The following is a 26,312-nucleotide window of genomic DNA, read 5'->3' as shown; positions in this document are numbered from 1 at the left end:
AAGACCCCCTAACAATAATCCGAAGTCAAATTCTCTGCCTCTCTCATGTATGCTCAATGTAAGCCAGCGCCTGGACTAGGAGGAAAAATCCCTCCCCAGATGTTCGAATGTTGTAAATCACATAGACTTTCGTCTGTATTGCTGTGCTCGTTGGTCTTAGAAAAGATCAGCCGATATACCAATAACTATCAACAAAAAACGTATGCTATATGATGATAACGATGAGGACAGTTAGAACTTGCTATTTTTGCCTATTATGTTGTAATAAGACGGAATCACTGGAAAATCGAAAATTGGTAATGTAATGTATGGCAAATTTTAATAATAAGCCAACAACTTTAGGCAAAAAGAAAGAAAATGAGTAAGGTAAGGTTTTAACTATAGAATTGAAAAGACGAGAAAATTTAGAATGTATGGTTTCTTAAGGAGTAGGCCTAATATATTCTGCCCATATAGTTTTCAAGAGGTCATGCATCCTGTATAGCTGAAAAAATCAGCACGATTATTATGCTCGTATATTTGGAGTCTTGACAAAGTTGCTGGCTTATCATTCATAGTTGGGTCTAACAATAAATAATGAAGATAAATTTTATCAATATTACTTGAAGTAAAAAATACAATTTGGAAAGCGTTTGTACTTTTAAATTCATAATAAAATCACTTGAATCTATCTATCAATTGGAAATAATAATAGAGCTAAAAACAGAAAGTTAAATATGAGAATATTGACAAATTGTTAAACAAGCCAACTGTCAATAAGTTAGGTTAAGCTACCTAGTAAATATATATAAGTAAGAAATTAAGAACAATTATCCATTTTTATGATGAGTACTCAATGATAGAGCAACTAATCATCTCTTTAAACGCATAATTCACATGTATAAGAAAATCATACCTCAAAATGCCTCCTGATAAAAGAGAAACATAGTCCAATTTTAACAACGCCAGACATTTTGATTTTTATCTTGATGACTTGATCTTGATTTCTCAATTCAATTCCACAAATTGTAAACTCAAACTTCTCAATCGCAAAATTTTTGCGCATGCTCAGAAGGCTTGAAGTGTCTAATGAGGTTAGAATCTCGGAAAAGTCAAAATCTGTGTTTTTATGTGATAAAATAAATTATTTGACTACCGATCTGAATATTATTTTAAAAAATATATTTAATTAAGAATTAGGAATGCTGTCATTGTAGTTGATAAAACAATCACATGAAACGCTGAAACTTATCAGCACATGCGTATTATGATGCTATTTCCTTGAGAGAGAGAAACAATAATTATGAATCAACTATCAGCTTAGAGTATAAATTAAATAGAGTGCTTTCGGTTTTATCTTAGACCAGTTATAGAATAGACACGGCCAATTGTATATTCATACTAAAAGTTGATGAAGCCAACATCTACCGTTGTGACGTCAAGGTGGGCGAATTTGGCAGTAGATATTGGCTTTAGAGGCTAGACTTCCCAGTGTGTCTACTCTATAACTGGTCTAAGGGTTTTATCTTAGACCAGTTATAGAATAGACACGTTGGGAAGTCTAGCCTCTGTAGTCAACATCTACTGCCATATTGCCAAATCGTGACGTCATCATCGGATAGAAAACTTCCAGATTGTGTCTATTTCAGAAGGATGTGAATTATTATTCATTAAAATGGTTAACTCCCGCTGCGCTCCCGCTAAAATAGACACAATCTGCTATGGAAAACAATGTAAACAAACTCCACAGAAAAGTTTTCTATCTGATGCTGACGTCACGATTTGGAGATATGGCAGTAGATGTTGGCTTCATCGACTTTCAGTATGAATATACGATTGGCCGTGTTTATTCTATAACTGGTCTAAGGGTTTAATCTATGGATGCTAGTTTAAACCAATGCTGTCTAGAGGCATCAATTTTAAAAATGTCAATTCTACGTCGTTAAAGTGACAGAATATTAATGTCTCTGAAATTATACTCCTATTTCTATATTCCTTATATAAGATATGCAGAGCTACTTTTGTGATAAATAAAAGAATATAACCCTTACCATTCTGCGATTCAAAAAGCAACACAGATTCTTCTTGAAATAATTTTTAAAATTCAGTATTTTTTCTATCATTGACTTGAGATACCATTGCTGAGGCTGGCTTGAACTGGAAATGTAGTTGTTCTGCGAGTAGTAGTTGTTCTAGCTGATTGAACACGAAAATTTACACTGCAGATTTTTTTTCATCTGAAGCCATGAAAAAAAAGGCAAACTTTTAGAATGCAAGTCCATCTAGCAAAAATTAATACAATTCTATAAGAATTTTAATTGGCTTGATCGCGGTAAAACTTTATAGTTCTAGTGCAGAATAAAATATTCAGTGGTTTTAGTTCTAAGTAAGTCTGTCAACTGAAGATTATTTCACATTGCACTATTCTATTTTGTAGATTTACAAAGAGCTGCTATTTTGATCCAGTGAACAACCAAATCCTTTTCTTTAAATTGTTCATGACTGGCATTTCTTTTTGAAATGCGTAATTGTTCCATACCGTACTTATAAATGCGGATGCAATATGCTGCATATTCAACCATTCTAACAAACTGCAAAACTGTATTTCAATTGAATTTGTTTTTAGAACTTTTGGGCGCAATCGTAAAAAACGTCAATCTGTTTTGAACAATACCTCATCAATAAAAAAATGTGAAGAAACTAGATATACAGCATTTATAGAAATGATTTTATTGCTGTAATGTTAAACAAAAATCCAAATGAATAATTTCTGTCAACCCCTTCTAGCAAATCAAGATTTGTTGTTAAATTTTCCCCTGTCACTTTATTCTTCCAATTTAATTGCAGTTTGAACACTTTTTGTGTTCACTGTCAATGAGAGTACAAGCAACCACAGGTACTGAGAAAATGTACAGTATCCTAAGACTTTCTTCACAATAATATTTATTCACTTATTCTCACGAAAGAAACCAGTCGCCCAAGAAAATTCCGTCTAATTCGGTTTATAATTAGGTAACTGTAATATACGAAAAAATTTATTCGATTTGATAAAATCCTTGGTATTGAAATAACATGAATATAAAAATATTTGTTTATTGTTATATATATATGTAGTATACAAATATCATTGATAAAGTTTAACAATCATCCTGAGGATAAAACGTTTTTATATATTGTCTAGTATTATCAATCACTATTCTAATAAAATAAAGAACTCTTAGTTATGTAATTCCATATCAATTACTATATAATTTACATATTTGAATATGTATACTTATAACATTTCTGAATGGTGTAAATATTAATTATTTAGGATAAAATATAATCAGATAATGTTGGATTATAGAATGTGAATGGACCACACATAACATACAGCAAAACTATATTTTTTCCAATCCAAGTAGCTTCTCACTCCATTAAAAGCTGAATATATTATTACGTTTGAAAACAGGCTATAGGCCTATTGGTATCCAGATAAACTATTAAGTTAATGATGATTTTCTTACTGCTGAATCCAAGCAAAAAGTAAACTCCTAGTTCCAAAATTATGGTTTTGGATGAGATTTTAACACAACATTTGTAAAATATGTGTAAAGCTGGATGATAAATAGGTCAACAGCTTAAAGATAATTACCGGTATTGGATAACAAAATTCTTCACTTGAAAATGCTTTCCAATATGGGATCAAACACACATATTAGACTTATCATATTTTTCATACAATTTTAAGAAACGACCGTACTGTATTTCTGTATAGTAATGAGAAAAAAGTAAAAGATAAATTAAAAAACTATTTTGTACGGAATATAACAGTAATTTCATGATAAAACGTTTATTATGTAGATGGAATGTAATTCAATTTAATAGGACATTTTTGGAGACAATAGTGAATGTGACAGAATGTTTTGAATGTATTATTTAAGTTAGTGAGTGTTCAATTTTGAATTTTCCTATTCCAAGATTTACGAGCTCCATGTTTTTCACAATGAACATTTTTGTAAATGCTCCAGATTAAGCGATCTTCAAATACTGAAGTCTAACATGTTAAAATCCGAGGACCAAGAGAGAAGTATTTCTATTGCCGTAACCATTCCTTCTCAATTCAACAATAAATATCATATTATAGAGTAACAAATCAATGTTCACCATATGAAAAATTAATTTACAGTTAGCATATACAGTTCAAATAAACCAAGGTAATTGGAATACGAATACCGTACATGCATTCTAATTACCTTAGAATAATCTACAAAACACGGCTTTAAAGCTCAAGTCTATATTCAATAATTCGTCTACTAAGTACCGTAATTTATAGTAATCTTCCATAATTATGCTAATTACTTTTGAGAACATTACTTTGATTCTTCATTCTAAAATATATTTTTTATGGTTTACATACTGACAAATGTTTCTCAAATATTTTATTGTGTTACTGGAAAGGTATTTTGTTTTTTACACTGTTGATATCATAGCAATAGCATTCTATTACATTGTGTTATTACAATTCTAAACTACAGTATAATAGTATAATGTCTTGTGAAAATATTGTCAGAAGAGAAAAATTGTTTATTCCGATATTCCTAGTGTACGAGTAAGTTTATTTCAAGAGGAAATGAAATCGAGCAGAAACAGCTTGAACGGTTATCAAATCAACTCAACACCTACAGTACCAATAATAGTAGATGAATTCAACAATGATTCTTTATTTCCTGCGATGTGGGTACGGTAACATGGAAATACTTTCATAGACAGTTTCTCCTAAAAAATAAGACTTGCTATTAAAAGCATGCGGTGAATTACAGCTTGAACTATCAGGATAAAATTAACTTATTAGAGCAGAATGCAAAGACCCGCAAATATGCGTGATCACTAAAAAATTACGCCACAATATAATAATAATTATCAATATTAGTTTGATTATAGATAGATTAGTATAGAATAAAATGTTGGACTCAAATAAGATGATTAGTGATCTCCGAAGAACCGCATCACTAAAATAACATTATTTACTAAAAAGAAAATTCTGTACCCTGTTCACAAATCATATGGAAATGATAAAGTCTAGATACTATTCATTCTTTTAACAATGGAATTGTTCATTTGAAATGATGAAGCATTCTGTTAAAAATACGCTTATTTAATACTTTATAGTATTGTGCACAAACATCTAACCCACTATTAGAAAAATAGCCTATATATCAAGGCATAAAACATATTGCCTTTCATAATAAAGTTCAGGAAGGCTAATACAATCAATTCTTAATCTATCTCTAAAATTTACAATAGCATTATTTTGATTATCTCCTACTTATCGAAATACCAGAAATCACAGTAATAGCATCGCGCAGATGTATTAATATTTTGATAGTAAGAGCTGTTCATATCACCTAGATGCTTTGTAATATTTTCCTCAGTGGATAACTTCACTTAATTTTATTAAAAAATAACAAGATGAGTAAAAATAATAGAAAATTGCTCAACTACTTTCCAGTGTCATGAGGGCAATGTAAATCATTCAAACAGGCTGATTGACCCTAAAACAAAATTATCATCATTTTGATGTCTTTTTAACTAGTATCATAATAATAAAACACCATCAACACTTTCAATTTTTTTTATAAAACCCAAGTACTTATAATAAATATATTCTATTTTAATTTTTGAATACTGAAGCAAATATACTCTATAATCACGAATCATACAGTGTAAGTAATTGAGATCTTAATTGTCAAAGATCTAGTAAGACGACCTTTGTGATTTAATCGACAAATAAAATACTTAGTTGAAAATATACAGGTTGTGTTTATTCTTCAGCCGGATCTTCTTTGTCGTCCTTTTTGCCATTCTCCTTTGATTTGAGCGGATGCAGATCACTTTCAGTGTGAGGCGGAGGAATGTTGCCGTCTGGATAGTTCCAGCTCTGCACCTCCGCTGTTCCAAACGCCTGATAGAAGAAGTACGTGCCCACTGATATCATGGCAGTCACTGCGAACACCTTCCGCCATTGCTCCAACGAGGTCTGCAACCAACAAATTAGTGCCGATGCAAGATTTTATTCACAGAAAGAAAAAAATAAATAATGAAACTAAAAAAATCTACATTACTTACTAACTTACTGCCATGACCATACATATCTAAGTAGATATTCAGCCGCACCAACAAAGCCCCTCCACCTCTCTCGATTCTCCGCGTCCTCCTCGGTTGCTCCAAATCTCTCCATATCGGTCTTCACTTGACTCCACCATTTCCGACGTGGTCTTCCTCTCGGTCGTCGTCCTTCCGGATTGCTTTTCAACACTTGATTGAGATTGCTGTCATGTTTTCTTCTCAAAACATGCCCAGCCCATCTGTTCCTTCCACACTTGAACTCGCATACTATGTCTGGCTCCCTATAAAGGTCTCGAAGTTCTCTGTTGTGTCTCTTTCTCTACTCTCCTCCCTCATTTATTGGTCCATAGATTTTTCTAAGGATCTTGTTCTCGAATACAATTAATTTCCTTTCCTCCCTTCTATCTGACTTCCATGTCTCAGCACCGTAGAGCAATATTGGACTGATAATTGTTTTATAGATGTTAATTTTCGTAGATAGCAATTTTGAGGACATAAGTTTGTTGCATGCATAGAAACATCTGTTTGCAAGGTTTAGCCTATTCTGTATTTCTGTTACTTCGGTGTTTTGTTCAGAAATGACAACGCCTAAATACTTAAAAGTGTCTACCTACTTTTTCAAAGTACTGACCGTTCACTTGGAGAGGACCTTGGTTTTTGTTATTTCGATTTCTTGTGAAATGTACATATCAAGTAGTCATATAATATCTACAAATTATCCTACACCTTTTCATGAAGATTAATTTTATTTTAAAAGTTCAAAAAATAGAAATTTCACACTAATAACATTTTATTTGTTAGAAGGTCGAGGGCTGGAAAACCTAAGTAGTTTTATTTTCAGTTACCTTAGATCTAACATATAAAAATCGACATAAGTAGTCATAATAGAGAGTATAAAATATCCTTGGAGTTGAAGCTTTTTCCAATAAACTAGTAATTGTTATTAAAATAATGTTATGATATTGATGAAAGATACGGTATGGATAACTCTACTTATATTTGCGCTACTAATACAAATTTCCATTAATTTCGATTTTCATCTATTAAAATAAATTCTTGATGATATTACTCATGCTATTCATCCGTAACTGAAAGTAAAGTTACTTAGGTTTTCCAGCCCTCGACCTTCTACCAAATAAAATGCTATTAGTGTGAAATTACTATTTTGAACTTTTAAAATAAAATTAATCTTCTGAAAAGGTGTAGGATGATTTGAATGATTCATCCACTTTCCTATTTCTATTATTTTCCACAAAATTCTGGTTCAATTACTTGTACGGGAATAACCCTTTATAACATTAAACAACTCATCATTCACATCTTGAGTCGTACGGTGATATTTGAATTGAATATAATTTCATATTGCACTATCTTGAAGAGTGTTCTAATCAAAAAATTATAATCAAGGGGTGTGAAATAATTCCTATACAAAGGTTCGCATGTTCTAATTTTAATATTAAGTATTGGTAAATGGACAGAAATTCACTTGGCTATTTACCGATTGGCTACAAGATTTTTAATCTTGAGCTTTAAAATGAATATTTTTTTTATCAAGATGAACATCATCTGATAAAGGAGAAAATACACTGATTCAAGATTGACACTGAAAGATTTATTGTAGCCCACTTAATCGCAGTTCAAAAACGTCTTATAATTTTATTAGTCGTGTAATAGGTACTCACATTTTCTTGGAGGAAAATTCCAGCCACAAGGGGCGAGAGGAAGCTAGCTGTCATGTGGATTGTTTGCGCAAATGCCAGAATGGGACCTTGAAAAAATCACAAGCAAATGTAATTAATCAAAGTATTCAAGCTATAGGTGAATAAATTGCTGTTCTTTTAATATTGATTTTTAGTTCAACAGCTTCCATTGCAGTTGAAACTGACCATATTTTTACTATCTATTTTTGACTGTAGTATAAACTATAAACAGGGTAACTAAACTTTACTGCAGTACCTTCTAATAGATCAATTAAAATTCTCTGATTGAACCAAAAAACTAATGAAAAACAACGAAATAAACGCCTTTATTATTAAATGAGCTCATATCGAATTGAATGGCTCATATCGAATGGCTGTGTTTTCAACTCAATAATAGACAGTCACACACAAGATGAGTTCTGTTTGATAGGCTTACATTCGTGCGTGAATGCATTCCCATCCTTTATGGGGAGATTAAACTAATAAATAAAGGCCTAATTGTTATTGAGATTTGGTTAATTTGTCATTTCAATAGACTCCAACTAAACAAGAGAGAACTAACCGTAAGAAGTTTGTTCTTTGTACTCATAGAGGTCTCTTGAATAACTTTGTTGTAGTTCAGACACTGTGTTACTTGTAAATATTTGAAAAACACTTACTTTTCTTTGAGTATTGAGGAATGCATGATGAGTATTGAGTCTATGAGGCTGATGAAGCTCCTCCTCAGGAGTGAAATGCATTCCTCAATACTACAAGAAAAGTAAGTTTTTTCAAACAAGTAACACAGTGTCTGAACTACAACAAAGTTATTATATAGTGTTTCGTCATGGAAAGAAACATCAATCTCTTGTATAGTTGAGAAAGTATCTTCTTCCTACTTAGGATTCAAGATTCAAGATTTGTTTATTGTCAGAACATTAAAAACAATAATGCAAGACATCGTCAGAAAACATACAAGCAATCACAAATTTAACAATAAATCACAGGTCATAAAATTCTATCACATTATTAAATATTTCAAACTGTAAGGATAGCAGTCAATTAAAACAAATTTAACATCAATATGTCACAAGTTTGGTACCGTAGGGAAAGAGTCCTTACCAGCGAGATTGGGTCCAATATCAACAACATTGGCCATGGCTCCTCCATAAGACGCAGTGATGAGTGTAACGGCTAGGAACCACAGCACCAGCACGGAGACGATGTCGCAACCCAAGTAGCCGATTATCAGCACCAATATTCCCGGTATCACTTGAGCTGAAACCAAAATCACATTATTCATAATTCGGCATTTTTCAAAGTAGGTACTGTAAGTAGTTGTTCAATGAATATTAATGGATTAAGTTCGCATTCAGCCTACCAAAAATGCTGAGAAATTATTAGCCTACGGTAATCAATAGGCATAGTTGGCTTACCAATGGATGATCAGTTACTTCATTATTTATCAACTAGAATGCAAAGTCAATACTCCTCCTGTTATTTCAAATAAATCCCACTAGTCGATTTATTCAAGATACCCAGTAAAGATACAGTAATTATTTTATTTATTGACACTCACAAATAAATCACATAGTATTTCCCAGCCCCCGGGCTTAGGTGAATGGCGCCCTGGGCAAATGTTCTATTGGCGCCCCCCTTATTACTATAATGTAAAAGCAAATAATCTATGTCACTTATATCTTATATGAGGTGAATAACAAGAGATAACAAAATCTCGTATTTCAAACACAAAACTGTAGACCTCTTAACATTCTTCAGACGATTCAAAGCGGAAAATTCTCTCTCTGTAGAGCAGTTGGTGACTCTGCTCTGCTTAGAAAAATAGACTGTTGAGAAAAATGTTCTAACAGCTACTTCAAGATTTGAGAAAGTAAACGTCAATTCATGCTCTATAATTCATTCAAACACATCATGGATTCCACGAAAAGTTCTTCCTGTTCTCCATACATTTTGAAGTGCAGACATTCATTTTTTTCAAATTCACTTCTAATGTCATTAGGGCGTTGGAGGCATAAAGTTTGTTCGCAGCCTGTGGTATGTCCTCTTTCTGTGATACTTTTTGAACAAGAGCAGAGTATGGTATTCAAATCTTATCAGATAAATTTTCAAAAGCTGATAGTTCATAAGATATCAGCTTATAATTCTCATGTTTCTTTCTAGTATGGTACATTTTACATTTCCGGTAGCCTGTATTATATTATTTGCATGTTCTGTTCTATGTATTTTTGAAAATATTGTGTCAGATATTTTTAGTGGGTATTTTGATTCTCTAAATTATTTTTATAATATCTTATTTGCGCCCTCAAAAATTTGGCGCCCTCTGGGAAAATTCCCAGTCTGCCCATTTATAGCCCGGGGCCTGGTATTTCCTCTATAAGAGGGATATCGCTTTCCATTTTGCTACCCGTAAGTAGTAAAAAATGCATTGTAGCCTTTTGCATCAAATCAATCTGGATTAACAGTGAATTTACAATCTACATTTGTTTTGTAAATTAGAAATTTGTTCATTTCTAGATGAATGTATTTATTTTGCAAGATTCACAAGAGTAGCCCTATAAATATGATACTTTTTATAATTAGTAAGTGTTTAAACCTTTGAAACCCTTTTTTATTCATACGACTTTCACAAGATATGGAAGTATTACCATACTTGTATGCCGTAGCCATGAAATATACAATTTACCATATTTACAAGATCAAATATGTTGTAAGGAAGGCATGTTCTATAAAGATCAAGAAGTTTTCTTTTGTTCAATTCACTTGGTATCAAGTGGAATACGTGCTTTTCACACTGAAGATGTGTGCATCAAAGATGAACTTTTCACATCTATAGTGAACTTGTTGATGATTGCACCCTCTCATCCATCTGAACAAGGTAAAAGCACAGATAAAAGATAGCATAAAAATATATCCAATATCTATAGGTCGTGTAAGTTCCAAATTTCAAGCAGATTTTTTGTCAACTCAAGCTTATTACTGTCGATTATTATTGTTTTGGCTGCTGGGTAAGAGTGTAAGAACGGCGGCACAGTATGAGAGGCTACCAGCGTCACGAAGAAGAACTATAAGAGGACTTTCGGCTGGGAAATTTGGAACATAAACGACCTATATACAATGGAATATCTTCTTATGCTATATCTTCTCTATGCTATTACCTTGTTTAGATGGATGGGAAGGGTGCAATCATCAATATATGCTCTAGATTTGATACCAAGTGAACTGAACAAATAGAAACTCCTTAATCTTCATGGAATGTATCTTCTATCAGGATCTCCTATACACCTTAATAAGAGGTCCTGTTTCTATACTGTATATTTGATGTTGTAAATAGTATATGGTTTCTTGCAGGGCTTCGGTAATGGATATCTTGTGTAAATGTCGTGTGAATGAAAAGGGTTCTAAAAGTAATTATCATCAAACGAAAATCCCAATTAAATGGGATTATTCCCATCTGGTTCTAAAAGTGTTCAATCTTGTAGTAACATGAACATTACCGGTACTCTTTAAGGCTGTGCAAAGGCTAAAAATAAACTTTTCACTGATGATATTTTTCATTGTTTTTCGATTTGTATATCATCAAGCTATCAAAATGAAGAAGTTTTCTCAGGAAAACATTTTTTCCCATCATTACTTTTTCAGATATGAGCGCCTAAAGTTCAAATTTTTGGGGCAGAACATTTAAAATTCGGTAAGAGATAAATCCATGAGATTCAGTGGATAAATTCTTTATGGTATTGATGATTGAATAAAACAAAAAATTCCTGAAAATATCAATTTTTGATAAAGTTATTCAATTTACCAATAATGACCAAAAATGACTTTTTTGAGTTATTTTCGGTCATTTTTAGTAAATTGAATAACTTTCTCAAAATTTAATATTTTCAAAACATTTTTGTTTCATTAAATTAACAATACCATGAATAATTTATCCTCTGAATGTCATGGATTTATCTCTTACCGAATTTGAATTGTTCTGTCCCAAAAATTTGAACTTTAGGCGCTCATATCTCAAAAAGTAATGATCGGAAAAAAATGTTTTCCCAAGAAAACTTTTTCATTTTGATAGCTTGATGATACATAAATCGAAAAACTTTGAAAAATATTACCAGTAGAAAGTTTATTTTTAGCCTTTACACAGCCTTAAAGCCATGTTTTCCAATGAATTTTGGCTCTGATGGGCTGAATTATAGAACAATATTGGACCTTATATGAATTGGCCAACTGGAAATGTGTAAAAACTCCCATTGAAATTTATTGTTGGAGTCTATGGTATTAGCATAGAGAAAAGATAGCATAAGAAGATATCCCATGGTATAGGGCAATTAAGTTTCGAATTTCACTGTTAATTCAATCCCACAGCCCTAGTAGTTATTATTCGTGAAACTATGTGACGCTGGTAGTTTCTCATACTGTGCTGCTCTCAGGTCCGCCGCAAAGTAGACCCACGCTAATCCACGAAAAGCAACCCACGCCGTGGGATGTTTTGTAAACCATTGCTATAGAATGATTCATAATCGATCAGCTGACAAGTGAATTATTCATTGCATGTATTACACAGATGTTTGGAAAAGCTTAGCAATGGCGGTTTACAAAACATCCCACAGCGTGGGTTGCTTTTCGTGGATAAGTGTGGGTCCACTTTGCGGCAGGCCTTACTCTCTCACTCGGCCAAAAAGTAATAATAGACAGTAGTCGAGAATAATATTCTTGAGTTAACAAAAAATTGGCTTCAAATTTAGAACATTAACTACCTACCGTACCTATAACCAGGGGTCTCCAATCTATTTTATCCAAGGGAAACATTGTTAATTCTTGGGAGGCTTAGAGGGTCAATAACAATGATGTACGTGGAATTTGACTTGTGGGGACACACGCGACGGGAGTTTGGGGGTGTAAAATTATTATATTTTAACTAAAATAATATAAGAAGTTTTAAGAAGGTTTGATAAAAACAAAGGAAGAAACAAACCAATTCATTTCATTTTAATACAAAGTCAAATGGTCAAAGAGTAAAAAGTAAAAAGGCCATAAGAAAACTTTACAATTCATGAATCTAGCAAGATAAATAGAATAGTAATAACTTTTTAATAGTAATAAGACAACATGACAATACACTAATTTACAAAAAGTTACCAAGCTAAAAGAGAATACTTATTTTTAGTGAGAAGATTGCATTTGTTTTCCACTTAAAATGTCCGCCCATTTAGGATCTTTGTGGTTCCGATCATTAAAATTGTTTTCAAATGTTCATCTGACAAGGAAGATCTGTATTTGGATTTAACAAACTTCATTTTTGAAAATGTCTGCTCACACTAAGGTAGATCCAAAAAGCTGCTTGTTTACAGCTAATTTTACACTTATTAAGAAATGGAGTGGCTAGTGAGAGAAGAGTACTGAACTCACAGTGGTTGTTGTCAAAAATGTGTATAAATATATATTTTAAAAAATCTATTGCAATAAATCTCGGCGGGCCGGACAAAATCCATCCGCGGGCCGGATGTGGCCCGCGGGCCGTAGGTTGGAGAGCACTGACCTATACCATGGGATATCTTATGCTATGTTTTCTGTATGGTACCTATTAGAGATGTGAGTACTCACAGACAGCAGTGAAGAGCTTGCGCACATTGGTGAGCCCGATGAGGTTGTGGTTGACGAGGTAGTCGGCCAGCAGACAGAACACCACCGACGACAGGTAGCTGCAGAGGAAGGGCAGGCCGCTCATCACACCGTTCTGCACACAGACAACACAGCCTGCCGGAAACACGCATCACACACTACAAATCAACTCGACCCCAACACACACAACCCATCCCCCATCCCCCATCCCCAATCTGTTAGTATTCCTACAAAACTAAACAGCGCCTCGCCTTCAAATTGGTTGTATAATTTCTATCCCACACTGTTATTATTCCTAAACTCTTTTGTAAAACTAAACAGCGCCTCGCCTTTGAATTGGTTGTAAAATGTCTAGGATAAACTTTTAGCTGACTGAGTTGGATATTACTTTTGCACTCATCAAGGATTGCGATTGGAATGGGCCAATGTTTCATAAAGCAATTAGTATTAGAAAGTAAATAGAAATATAAATCTGAGTACCCTTATAAATTATTTCGTCACGGCATGTTTCGGCTATATAATGTCATTATCAAGTGATTGGAAATAGTTATTTGTGCAACTAGTGCGCAAAGTGACAGTTTGCTGCACCGAAAGAAACGTTTACGCCCGAGCCGTAGGCGAGGGCGGAATGGTTTCTTGAGTGCAGCAGAGGAACTTTGCGCACGTATTTCACATTAAGTTTTTCCTACAGTTACCATTGAATATGAAAAGTGGGTAATTATGGGTAAAATTGCCTTAAATCCATCAAATAACTTAGTAGTGTTTGAATGGCGGGGGGCAGCTGTGTGGTGTGTGCTGTGGTGGCACTGTGCTGTTGCTGTCCTCGATATAATATATAATAGTAATAATTAGCGCGTTGTGCTTCGTTGCACCTCTGCTCACTATAGCAGCCACAGCAGTCACTGTTACCAACTTCATTTTGATTTTGCTGCACTTTTGCTCCATATAACCTACTAAGTATTTTGCGTTGCCATGTTGCAAATCTGGAGTGCAGAAAAATTTTTCCCGCACTAGAGCGGAAAAGTGATTCTTTGCGTTCTGTAATCAATGGCCACTTTTCAACGTAACTGTAGGAAAAATAAATAAACACACTATTGCAAGATTTTTATTTTCCAAACACTTGATAATGGCATTATATAGCCGAAACATGTCGCGACAAAATAATTTAAAAAGGGTACTCAGATTTAAATTTTTATTTATATTGAAAAGTAGCCCTAAAGAAAAAAGACAGTATTAGAAAGGTTTTTATGCAAATCGTTACAGTAACAGTTTTGCAAAACTAAGTTCTAAGAAATATTTGACTTTCAACATGTTCCAAGTTTGAATGCATTAAATATCAGAATAGTTTCAATACCTACTCGTAAACTGTTTTGCAGAACTATATTCAAACAATTTTTAGAATATAGATTTAGATAAATATACCGACAATAAGAAAATTGTGTGGTTAAATTGCTTTTGTACTGGTGGCTTAAACTATGTATGGATCGAATTTAACTTGTAAACTTACTGTTCTGCTGAACCAAACTCAACAAGTTAAACTGAACACTACACCAAACCTTTCAAATTGGTTGTAGAGGATAATTTGGTGGTTTCTAGTTCAAGAATTTACATTAAAAGCCACTAAACTAAATAACGTTTACCATCAACTTTTCCTAAAAACTATAGCAATCCCATATTTTTGAAAAATTTGTTCTGTGAAAGGAGCATCTCAATGTTCATATAGTGAATAATACAAATGTGAAGGGCTCACAACTTGTGTCAAGATTATCCAAGAAATTCTTGCTTTAAAATAATATTTGCAGCCTCTTCTCAAGTATGAATAATATACGTAATGCACGACCCTTTCATTATTAAAGACTATTTTATTATGTCCACATAGTACGATACTTTAAAAAGATATGAACACATTGACTGATTTCTATATTGCCATCTTTGATGTTTTTTAAAAAGGTTTTGTTCTTGAGAAATGTTGAAAATTTCTTCCATTTCCCCTTCATTCGAATTCCACTCCTTTTTTGAAAAAATCAAAGTAGTTTCAATGTACTCCATATCTTGATATCCAATATACAATACCAATCATTATTGACAATCTATCATTCTATAGTTACTAACCATCCAGTAACTTGCAAATTCAATTTAGGTTTTATGAGGTTCAGAATGGAGAATGTTTATAGATTCGATAACTTTATCATATTGAATAAGATGAAAAATAATGGATGAAAATAATACTGAATATGGTGTAGGCATGAAGTTTCCAAGATGAAAAAGTACCTGACAGATTCTCCTTTTCATATTTCAAAAGTTGAAGTGCACAATTATCTGCATCAATATAGCTACCGTATATAAATGAAATAAATCAATTCAGTATCCCAACTATTTTTCCTCTGACAATAAATTATATTAAGTAGAATTATTAGGAGAAGATCAGCATGCGATGAGTACGGAGCCATAAAATTTGCATGTGCATTATTCGATAGTCTTATGACTAAGTTAGGTTATTATATGTTTGTAAGTGTATATTGTTAGTAAATTGCGGCTGTTTACGCTTATTTCCACCCGGATTGACCGAAGCCGTCAGTCATAACCAACGATAGGATCTGCAACACCCCAATTACTGAAATAAAGATTCAAAATGCATCTGGAATAGAATACATAAACCAGATTATCAAATTTGATAACGCATACTTATACAATCATGTGAAAAAATAATAATCAAGAACTCATACTGCAAAAAGCTGAAATTATGATATCGGTTAACACTTTTCAATATTGAGCTCCACACAACCTAGCATAGCGTGTAAATAATGTGAATAAATGAAATATAATTGAATGGCACAAGAAATAATTGGGCAAATTCAAGAATATAATGTACCGTATGTCATTCAGATATTACTAAAGAAGTTGTTTAGTCAGCTACAAGAGGTGCTTGAACGAAAGTTCACATAGGCCTATGATATAATGAAGAAAAAATGGCAAAAGATTTCTAAACTCTCTATGAAGAGCAATAAATGTTTATATTTACACTAGAGCCATTCTCACTAACGATACCGTACATAAAAAGTAATTGGATTAATATTATTGTTTCGATACCGTACCTGAAGTGAAGACAGTAAACAATATTATTGCTGTTCAAAAAGCCTCTAACTTAGATGCTTGGGGTAGATCATAGAACCATGATTATGTGTGCTGGAAGAGATCTAATATTTTATTCTTTCTGGTAGTACCGTAATAAAGTGTTTAATATCAGTGTGGATAAAACTGCATCTCATACTTCTTGTTCATAAAAAGTGTCAGTAAATGAAGGCTGATAATATCCCGTAGGAAAGAAACCTTAGTTATTTATTTATCAGGTTAGCAAAAACAATACAATGATCGGAAAAGAAAAAACAGGCTATTGCCCAAACTTTTTCAATTTCCTAATCTAGTTTAAAATTGTCCAAATATTACACAGGTTTTGTCCATTTCAATTTCTACACCAAATCACAATACCTAAATCATTAGCGAATAGATACAGTTTCAGAAAAAATATTTTTCCCAGTTTTAGTCAAGTGACAGCTCAATACAAAAAGTGCCAATAATTACAGTTTTCAATTTTTGCAGTATTTATTGAAAAGGAGAAAAAATTGGTTTAACCTGCTATAAGCGTCATTGATTCCATCCCAAATAAACCTACAACAATTTTCCCAAAATAGAAATAGTACAAAATGTGAGAGATTTTAGAGAAGAAATAATTTTGAATTGTTCACTTTTCAGATTAGATTTTATCATGCAACTTTTGAAAAAGGAATTGAGAAACTTTCAAGAAATAGTTTTGTAAATCTCAATTTTTTACAGGCTGTGGATTAATAGTTTCGAAAGAGCTGCTGTTTATTATTATAGTATTTTAGAATGTTTATTTCTTCAAATGTCAAATATTTTTCTCTATCCTTTTATGTTTGTGAAGTCGTCATTCATTGCTAACGTTGTAGAGTCATTCTAAGGCAGTAGTAAAAAATCGAATCTATAATTGTTTATAAGAGAACATTACAACGATTGTGAAAATCAAGAATTGTAGACAATATTATTTATAAAATTAGGTAGGTACCTAGTTTGAAAGTAGGCAACAGCAATTTAATTATCTTACTGTATATTGGAAATACTATTATAGGTACCATAAAATCAGAAAAAGGGTATTATTATTGCGTGAACAGCATTATTATACTTCAAGTTCGTAAAACAATAATTACTGTATTGCTTATTCTCCAGATTTCAGCCATTCAGAACTTTTATCCTCATTGAGTAAACTTCAACTGAGAGTTATAATAATTTCCGATTTCAAATAAAACAGCAATATTTGAAGGATCTATGATCATAGATGCTTACCCAATCGCTCAAGGTATTCTCTCTCACCCAGTCACTCAAGACATCTCCTTCCATAACATACACTCATTCTATTATAATCTAGTAAAGTAAATTAACTGATAAAGTTTACCCACAATACCGAAGATGTACATAGCCCTTGATTTCGTAGAGAAGATGATCTTTTGGCAAAATTGATTACCAAGGAGTAGAAGGAACGAAAGTTCTATGCTATTAATGGACGTTTATAAGTAAGCTACATAATTGGTACGAATCATTCAATTAGGATGGTGATTTCAGTTAGTCAATATTTAATACTTTCTAAGAAATTGATCTTCAAGTTTTGAAGGACACTAAGATTGATAGAAATTCCAAAATAGATTTGGATTTGTTGATTCACGACTGGTGTGGGTGTCTCGTTTGTACTGTACAGGCTTTTTGAATCATGAATAAACTGATACGGTTGTTATATTACTGTGATAGAAACTTTTCATTATGTCTGATACAGAAAAAGAAGCGATAGATTTGGGAATTTGAATTACATTTATTCAATTAATCTGAATTAAAATAAATAATGAGTGTATGAATGAACTTCTTTAAATTTTGCACAACGTGTTATTTATTTGAGATAAACATATCCAACCAACTAGAGAAAAATAGGTTCAACAAGGGAGTGAGAAGGCAAGCTGCTTGCTTGGTTATAGTCAACAGAAAAATCGATTAGAAATATTTCTTTCATTTGAGAAAAATTAAATTGACAAATTTAGGAGGTGACTGTGTGATTTTTGCATCTAAGAGAAAACTCCGTTAATGCTTAACAGATGTTCTCTGTTACATGAAGATGGAATTACATTGCGGATGAGTCCACAGCTAGACAGCAAACAATTCTGCTGCCTGGAAATAAGTGAAGACAACACACATTCAATACACAGCTCTTATCAGAGTCAGAGCACACCAAAAACATTCGTCAATCTAGTAAAGAAATAAATCGATGACTTTTCAGAACACACAGGTAACAGTTTCCTCTGATTTGAAATGATTATTAACTATACGATACTAGACAGTGTACGGTAGTGAACTCGTAAAAGCATTGTTTTGTTATTATGATTATCAGAATTGAGTATTCAATAAACCAATCCAATGACCTCTCAGAACTAAAGACAATATTGCTAGTGATTAAAGTAGAGTATGATTGAGTTGAAAAAAATTATCAAGTGAGACTTGTATTGATTGATAGAAATATCTCATTTGGTAAAATATGACTAATAGATATTGACTTTGTAAAATATAAGCTAGAAGTATATAAACTTCTCCAAATTTTCATATTACCCTATGAGAGACTAGGATGAGATGATTTGGGATGATTCTAATTTTATCATTTATATTTGTGTCCCTCTATACAAATTTAAAATATAAAAAAATTATAATTATAAGAAAATTTCTTATTTAATATCCACAAGTCATTAAAATCAGAATCGCGATTGTTCTTTGACAATTATTACTGAATGAAGAAAAAATCAACTTACCAAATAATTGAAATGTCTGCAATCTCTAATTTCTGCTTACACATTTTAGAACTTCATGTATAATTTCACCCTTTACAATGAATATAATGTCTGAGTCTCATTTTTTTTTGGAATTTTCAAAAGAGCGGTATATATAATAATTTAGCCGATTAGTGAAACACACAAGCATTAATGTAAGCTACATGTACAAAACACATGCGCATCCAAATTTTTATTGTACCGGGTTCAAATATTTTTATGGAGAGAAAATAATAGTTCTTGATTTATGAACTTTCAATTTATAGCCTAAATGGTTTTTGTCATAATTATCAAGTAGCTGTATGAGGACGAAATAGAGATATCGAATGTAGAAATGAATATCGAATGTCTGTAGTTTTGTTTCCTTATGCAAAAATGTTTATTTATCGAAAAAATCAACTCAACACTTTAAAATTCCTACTACCCCCAACGCAAGTGGGTCTGATTTCAGTACGGTATCGTAGGCCTACCGGTAGAGGGGTATATTTGGAAGCGTATCTCATTCACTATTCACTATACAGAAATGAACTCTCTGTCTCAAATACTCAAATCTGCATTGAAAATAATTTTTCAAATTCAACAGTTTCTCAATATTATTTATAAGTATAAATATATAAGAAGAAGTTGCTAGGTATTTTGCTTTTTAAATATATGGATAAGATGGATGTTATAGTTATTCCGTGAATTGACACAGTCACATAAATAAATAAGATGATTGGATTTACTTTTTGCCATTTCATAAAAGCAGACACCATGTTTGATATACAATTTGTAGATAGAGGCGTAATGAACTTAGGATTAAAGATATCGAGCGACAATCATACCAGGCTGAATTTTCCACCAGTAGAGTTTTGAATGTGATGAGAATTTTTCAAGGGAATGCACAATGTAAATCCCGAGAATATCAATGTAATAGAGCATTATTATCGTAGAAAAATTTCAACACAACATAAATTTTGATCTTGGAACAATTACACGAAGGTATTAATCCAAAATAAGAGCCATACTATTCATAATGAATTAATAATTTTCCAGAAAAACTTACTTCTATTCAACTCAACAATATTCTGAGTTACTCTGAGAAGACTATTTTATAATTTCTCCAATATCAATAATAAAAGTAAGCAAAAGTATCCCACATGTTTCTTCATTACCGAGGAAATTACTCAAATCATTCCAAGCTAATAAAATAGTAGGCTACAGTAGACCTAGCCTAGTAAATAGAATAATTGAATAACTTTTTCAATAATAAAGAATGATGATTGTTTCAACTTGGTGATGTTTTATCACAATGAAAATATGATTGATATGATATTTAACTCATTATACTGAAGCTAACAGGATAATGAATTGAATATACCGATTGAATGCATATATAGAAATAGCACACACGTTTTTAAAAGCAGGCTATCAATTTCCAAGTAAACAGAATATATTTAATACACCAAATGAATGTGAAGAAATAGCACATGATAGTAATTTATGTAGGCTATTAATTTTCTTGGGAAAGACTAATCGTTATTTTCGAGCAAACACATTTTTAACAAACTGAAGGAGTTTTGTGAAATTGAGACCAACATAGTGTACAACAAAGTATATTATCGATAAAAAGTTATACCAACCTCAATCAAATTCTAATGGATGAATAAGAGAGAGGCAGGAGGTTTTCGTACCTTTTGGATGCTGAAGCCGAGGACAGTTTTCATGTAGAGCGGGCCGGGAATGATGAAGGTGTAGTGCACCCAGATGCGACCAAACGTGGTGATGCCAATGGCCCAGGCAGGTAGTGACGTCATAATGGACCACCACGGCACGCGCATGCCCTGTCAAATCACAATGTCACATGCAGGGAGACACAGGACTAAATCAACATCACATCAATAGCATTTCTCAACCTTTTCACTAGCCTTCAAGAATGCACCAACTCAATGTTATATGAATTGCATAATTTTATTTGAACTTTAAGTGATTGTTCTGGATGCATTAAGTTGAGTGTTCTTAAAATGGATTTCATATTTTTGTACTTCGAATAATGATGTTTTGTTCTGAATGCATTTTGTTGAGTTACAATAATTGTAATAGATGAGTCGTATGAGTGTAAGAGAGGACTGACTGTTGTATACTGCCGCTCTTTCTCATAGAATGAAGGCAATCATTTCTGGGCCCGGCCTACTGTGAGTTGTGCCCTGTGCAACCTGGACTCATTTCCGTCTTTTTTCTTAATCCTATTAAATTGTTTCAATCAATTTCTTGTTCAAGTACAATATAGTTTTCTTCATTAAGGTAGTAGACTTTAGTATAGTACTTTTTCATATTTCACTCAAATGTTAAGCTACAACTCCTGAAAATACAAGAAAAAATTCCTTCAACTGAATAAAAAATCGCCCCTAGAAATTTTGCCCACTGGTCTCATTTATACACGGTGGGTGAAAAGTCCGAGAACGGCTTAATATCTCATAAACAAAGGTAATTTAACGGTGGGTGTGATTGGGGATCCTACTCAAATTAAAAAAAAAATGCTTTACTATGACTTTAAAAATCTGGTCCGCCATTTTGAATGCAACTTTATTTTTTAAATAGGAAGGTGGTCATGCGATACATGAATTCGATACGGAATTTCAAGAAAAAATGAATGGCGAAAGCCGCACATCGATATTTCAAACCGTTTAGAAGATATTCACATTATTAATCAATACCACTCATGTATTCCATTTCTGATTTGCATGGTATTGATTAATAATGTAAATATCGTCTAAACGGTTCGAGATATCGATGTGCGGTTTTCGCCATTCATTTTTTCTTGAAATTCCGTATCGAATTCATGTATCACATGACCACAATGTATCACAATGACCATAGTAAAGTGTTTTTTTTTTCAATTTGATTAGGATCCCCAATCACACTCACCATCAAATTTCCTTTGTGAATGAGATATTAAGCTGTTCTCGGACTTTTCACCCACTCTGTATACCGGGCCTGAGTAATTCTATTCTGATATTTGTTCAAAAGGTATTCTCATGGGACGATAATATTCAATACTTGAGTTTAAATAGAGTAAATTAATATATCCAATTTCACGGAGTATTTCCTATCAAAGTGTAAATGGATGTATTTGTTTTTAAGAGGAATTATTTCAAGATTTCTGCTAGTTTAACTGAAAAATTCAGTTTACAAATCACATTAAAGTGAATAGGAAATCCTCCTCCAATCTCTCATCATACTGAACCATAAAATAAATTAAATACAAAGCAATTATGTTGAGCAGCTATAATATGTGTTATTTTTTCCGTTTGCTTTGGCAAAAGAAATGTGATTTGCTATGTAAAATTTGTTTTTGCTATGCACAATGTTCTATTTTGAAAAATAGTTCTATAATAAAATGCCTTGTTCACCTGAGAATACTATTTTGGTGAGTATATAGCATATGTACTTGTCTGAGATAAAACCAAGAAATCACTCGATTTTCAACTAATTTCACTTCTCATTAATTTTCTTATTTTCATGTTAATAATTCTTCTAAAGTAGGCTACAAAAATGTTTTTTTTTCAGCGCAAGTTAGGTGTTTCCAAATGAAAAATCAACAAAATTGGAACGAAATATTTAAAAATCATCAACTGTTAAAAGGTGATCTTCAAATACTTTGAAAACAGTAAGTTAATGTACGGTAATTAAAAAATCTACACTTCCAACACAGTTGAAGGCGCTTTGTGTATTTCACGCGTCAGCCTGGTTCTTGCTTAATGAATCTTTCAATGACAAATTTCCAAAAAAATGACAGAATAAATAATTTATATTTTCTGAGAGCTATTTAAAAGTGCAAAGCAGCTTCCATGAATATCATGAGAATGAAGTGTAAAATTGTAGATCTGATCGACGCCAATTGTTTTCAATACAATTTTCAATAGTAGGCTATACTTGTGTAGTAGGTAGGCTACATGATTTTTAAGCCTTTGCAAATTCCAGATATTTTTTGGTTCAATGATTTGAAATCTTCAGATAAAGCAATTATAAGCTTCTTGAACAACTCTTCCCAAGCTAATGGTTGAGTCTGTTCTCATGCTTCTAAATCAATAAATTATTAAGCTATGAGTCAACTGTTCGCACAAATTGATTAAACTAGTTTTTTAAATGCAATACGGTACCAAGTTTAGCTCACTATTGATAATAATCATTCTACACTCCAATAAATTTGTCTAAAGGCTGAAAAATGCTAATGACTACTGAACCAAAATCATGCAAAAATAAACATAACTGTGGCAAGGAAGGGAAGGGATGACAACAATCAATTAGTTTCAATAGAAGATGAATATTTGCATTAATCAATAGCTGATAGCAACAATTATTATGCAAACTATATCACTACTGAAAAGCATTGTTGATTGAAAATGGGATAAGTTATAGACCTGGTGCAACTTTCAATTAATCTACACTAAGCTATTTGCACAATTGCATATTTTACCAGTCTAGTCCCATTTTAAACGCTATGACATTTTAGAGCATAACTCATGTATTCTATACTAACTATAGAGACTAGAGAATGAAAAAATTCTATGCTGACAGACGTTTCTATCAGTTGTTGAAATCTGATTGTCAATATTTAAATGAAGCTGATTAAATGATACAAATACTTCTTCACTTTTCAAAGGAAGAATTGATTTTTCATCACACTATAGCCTAAGTGAAATACAACTGAGTACAAACTTGAAACATTTTTTTTGCAGTTGAAGAACCAAACCCAATAAAATAAAATAATTTTTAACATTATAATGCTACAATTGGTGGTGAATGTGAGAGATGAATCATATTTGAAATATATTTTCACAAGATTATCAAAGCTCCAAGCGTAGATAGCTTTTTGAAATCAATATTTCCTTCTACATTTGCATTGTGAAATAAGCTATAGGTACTACTATACCAGAAACCGTAATCTATAATCACATGATATATTTATTATGCCAGTAGTGATATTGGAAATATACTAAAGCCTACCTACAAGACCTACTAGAGGTCAACTAAATTATAATCAGCTACTTAATTGCAGAAAAGTCATGATCAATCAACGTTCGAGATTTGATCTCTCAATGATGTTTGATGTTTCCGATGACGAAATACTAACTTCAAACTCTTTTACAGACTAATACAAGTTTTGTATTTCAAAAATTGATTGGCGTTTAAAATTCTACTTAGATTACAACTCTATTCATATGTATTCAATAACCGTAATAAATAAAAAAGAAAAATGCTAGTCTCAATCCATACACTAAATATTTAAACTTCTACTTATTTTACAATTGGTAATAAAATTTTAGCGTTCGATCAAATATCAAAATTTGATTGACGTCTGCTAAAGCGGTCGCACAACTGTTAAGGTCTCTTCACACTGAGACTCTACGCTATAAGATACGTCCTATCTTCCAATGTAATAAAAAATAAAATAAATACATTTTGAATCCAAGCTACGAATCTGTCCCGTTCACATTCATAGCTTGGATTGAGCATTGGGAAATAGGACGTATTTCAGCGTAGCGTAGCTGAATGTGAAGAGAGCCTTACAACAAGAGGGAGTGAAACTTTAGAAGGGAAAGGAAATTCGTAAGAGATGCAACCCTGTTTTGTAAGAGAGTGGAGCTCTCTGACCGCATAACTTCAGAACAAGGAGCGAGACATTTTTGGAAGGGAGAAGGACTTACCTTGCTGCCCACCATGGTGTTGCCGACATTGGACTGGATGTAGGAGAGCTCCTTCATGGAGATGCGCGGGTGCTTGTCGGGTGCGTCATAGGCCAGCAGCCACCAAAACACACACCAACACAGGCCGATCGAGCCCGTCGTGTAGAACACTATCGGCCAGCCGTAGCGCGCGATCAGAAAGCCACACAGCGGGTACGTCAAGCCGATACCAAAGCTGAACCCTGCAACAATTTATTTCTTTCATGGGTCCACAACTGCTAAAACAACCCCCATATACAAACCCATTCCATAATTTTACAAAACAAAAATTACCCATCAAGTTAATTAAATGCCATAAGAGGATAGTGCAAAATAGTTTTGTTGTCGTTCGATAATTACTACTTATAATTATTCTATTAAGTTGGATTTCCAGATATAAGTATCAAAGTCAGTGTCTGGTTCTTTAAGAATTCTTGAATCCCAATGGGACTCAGCCCAGTCGAGCGAGTTTTAGAATTCCTATTAGAACTCATGGGAAGAATATTTTCAGTGAACCGGACATGGACTCTGATACTGCTCCGATAAGTGAGAATCCAGCTAAGATAGGAATTGTATTTCTTAGTAAATGATACAAGAGGCTGACGAAGTTCCTTGTCAGGAGCAAAAAGCTTCCCAAAGCTTTGAAAATAGCAGAAAGCTTTGTAAATTTAAAAAAGTAAGGTACAAAGATTCTTCACTAAAAAATACAACTCGTGTCTAAAACTTGATAAAAGTGTCTATGTAGATAAAACTTGAGTTAAGTTTTAGTAAGCTTTCTAACTTTTGAAGTTTTATCCAAAACTAAACTTCAGTTTTATCTATAATAAATTATGCAGTACTAAATTTATAATACAACACAGTATAGACACTATGTGAGAAAATTAATTGGAATTAGTTATTCAGTCGTTTTTAAACACTACTGATTTCTTTTTGGGACCCCCCAAAAATTTCAATAACTCAGCCTGCGTATCCGCTCCCAAAACAAACAGCAATGAATAAGCGGGCACTGGAATTTATATGCTTTCACTTCTTGATTTTTTAATGTAAGATACAATAAATAGTTTGAAAGAGCTGCTAGAACTGTAACCAAGAGGAGAAAAAAGATAAAATTTTTAAAACTGTGAAAGAGCTAATAAAACTGTAAGAGGAGACCAAACATCTTAAGTTGGATCTCACAGGTTGGATCACACATAAAAGTGCGATGTATGTAAGAGATCAGAGTTAACAATAAATTTCTGAAGCAATAGGTGGAGTCACATCATAAACGAAAATTCCATTAATGATACTAAAGGCCTGCTTGATTTCTTATCATCCATAAA

The 26,312-nt window shown here is 32.7% G+C and overlaps 2 protein-coding genes across 3 annotated transcripts in view; both read right to left on the bottom strand.

Moving 5' to 3' along the window:
* Window positions 1–1,002, bottom strand: part of LOC111050214 (WD repeat-containing protein 48) — a 28,910-nt gene extending 27,908 nt beyond the window's left edge. Inside the window, exon 1 of the mRNA XM_039430342.1 lies at window positions 896–1,002. The gene's annotated coding sequence lies outside the window, so the exon portion shown is untranslated. The remainder of the gene's footprint in view (window positions 1–895) is intronic.
* A 2,054-nt stretch (window positions 1,003–3,056) lies between these two features.
* Window positions 3,057–26,312, bottom strand: part of LOC111050211 (sialin) — a 50,526-nt gene continuing 27,270 nt past the window's right edge. Inside the window, exons 6-11 of one of the 2 annotated variants that reach the window (XM_039422010.1) lie at window positions 24,988–25,196; window positions 20,959–21,108; window positions 13,386–13,518; window positions 8,889–9,044; window positions 7,770–7,855; window positions 3,057–5,998 (exon numbers count right to left, since the gene is read on the bottom strand). In XM_039422010.1, coding sequence (XP_039277944.1) covers window positions 5,783–5,998; window positions 7,770–7,855; window positions 8,889–9,044; window positions 13,386–13,518; window positions 20,959–21,108; window positions 24,988–25,196 — 950 coding nt within the window. In that variant the 3' untranslated portion in view covers window positions 3,057–5,782. Of the gene's footprint in view, window positions 5,999–7,769; window positions 7,856–8,888; window positions 9,045–13,385; window positions 13,519–20,958; window positions 21,109–24,975; window positions 25,197–26,312 lie in introns of both variants that reach the window. The other variant, XM_039422003.1, reaches the window with a different exon arrangement.

This window comes from Nilaparvata lugens, chromosome 1, assembly GCF_014356525.2.
Source record: "Nilaparvata lugens isolate BPH chromosome 1, ASM1435652v1, whole genome shotgun sequence".
Classification (NCBI taxonomy): domain Eukaryota; kingdom Metazoa; phylum Arthropoda; class Insecta; order Hemiptera; family Delphacidae; genus Nilaparvata; species Nilaparvata lugens.
This window is presented reverse-complemented; position numbering and strand designations above follow the sequence as displayed.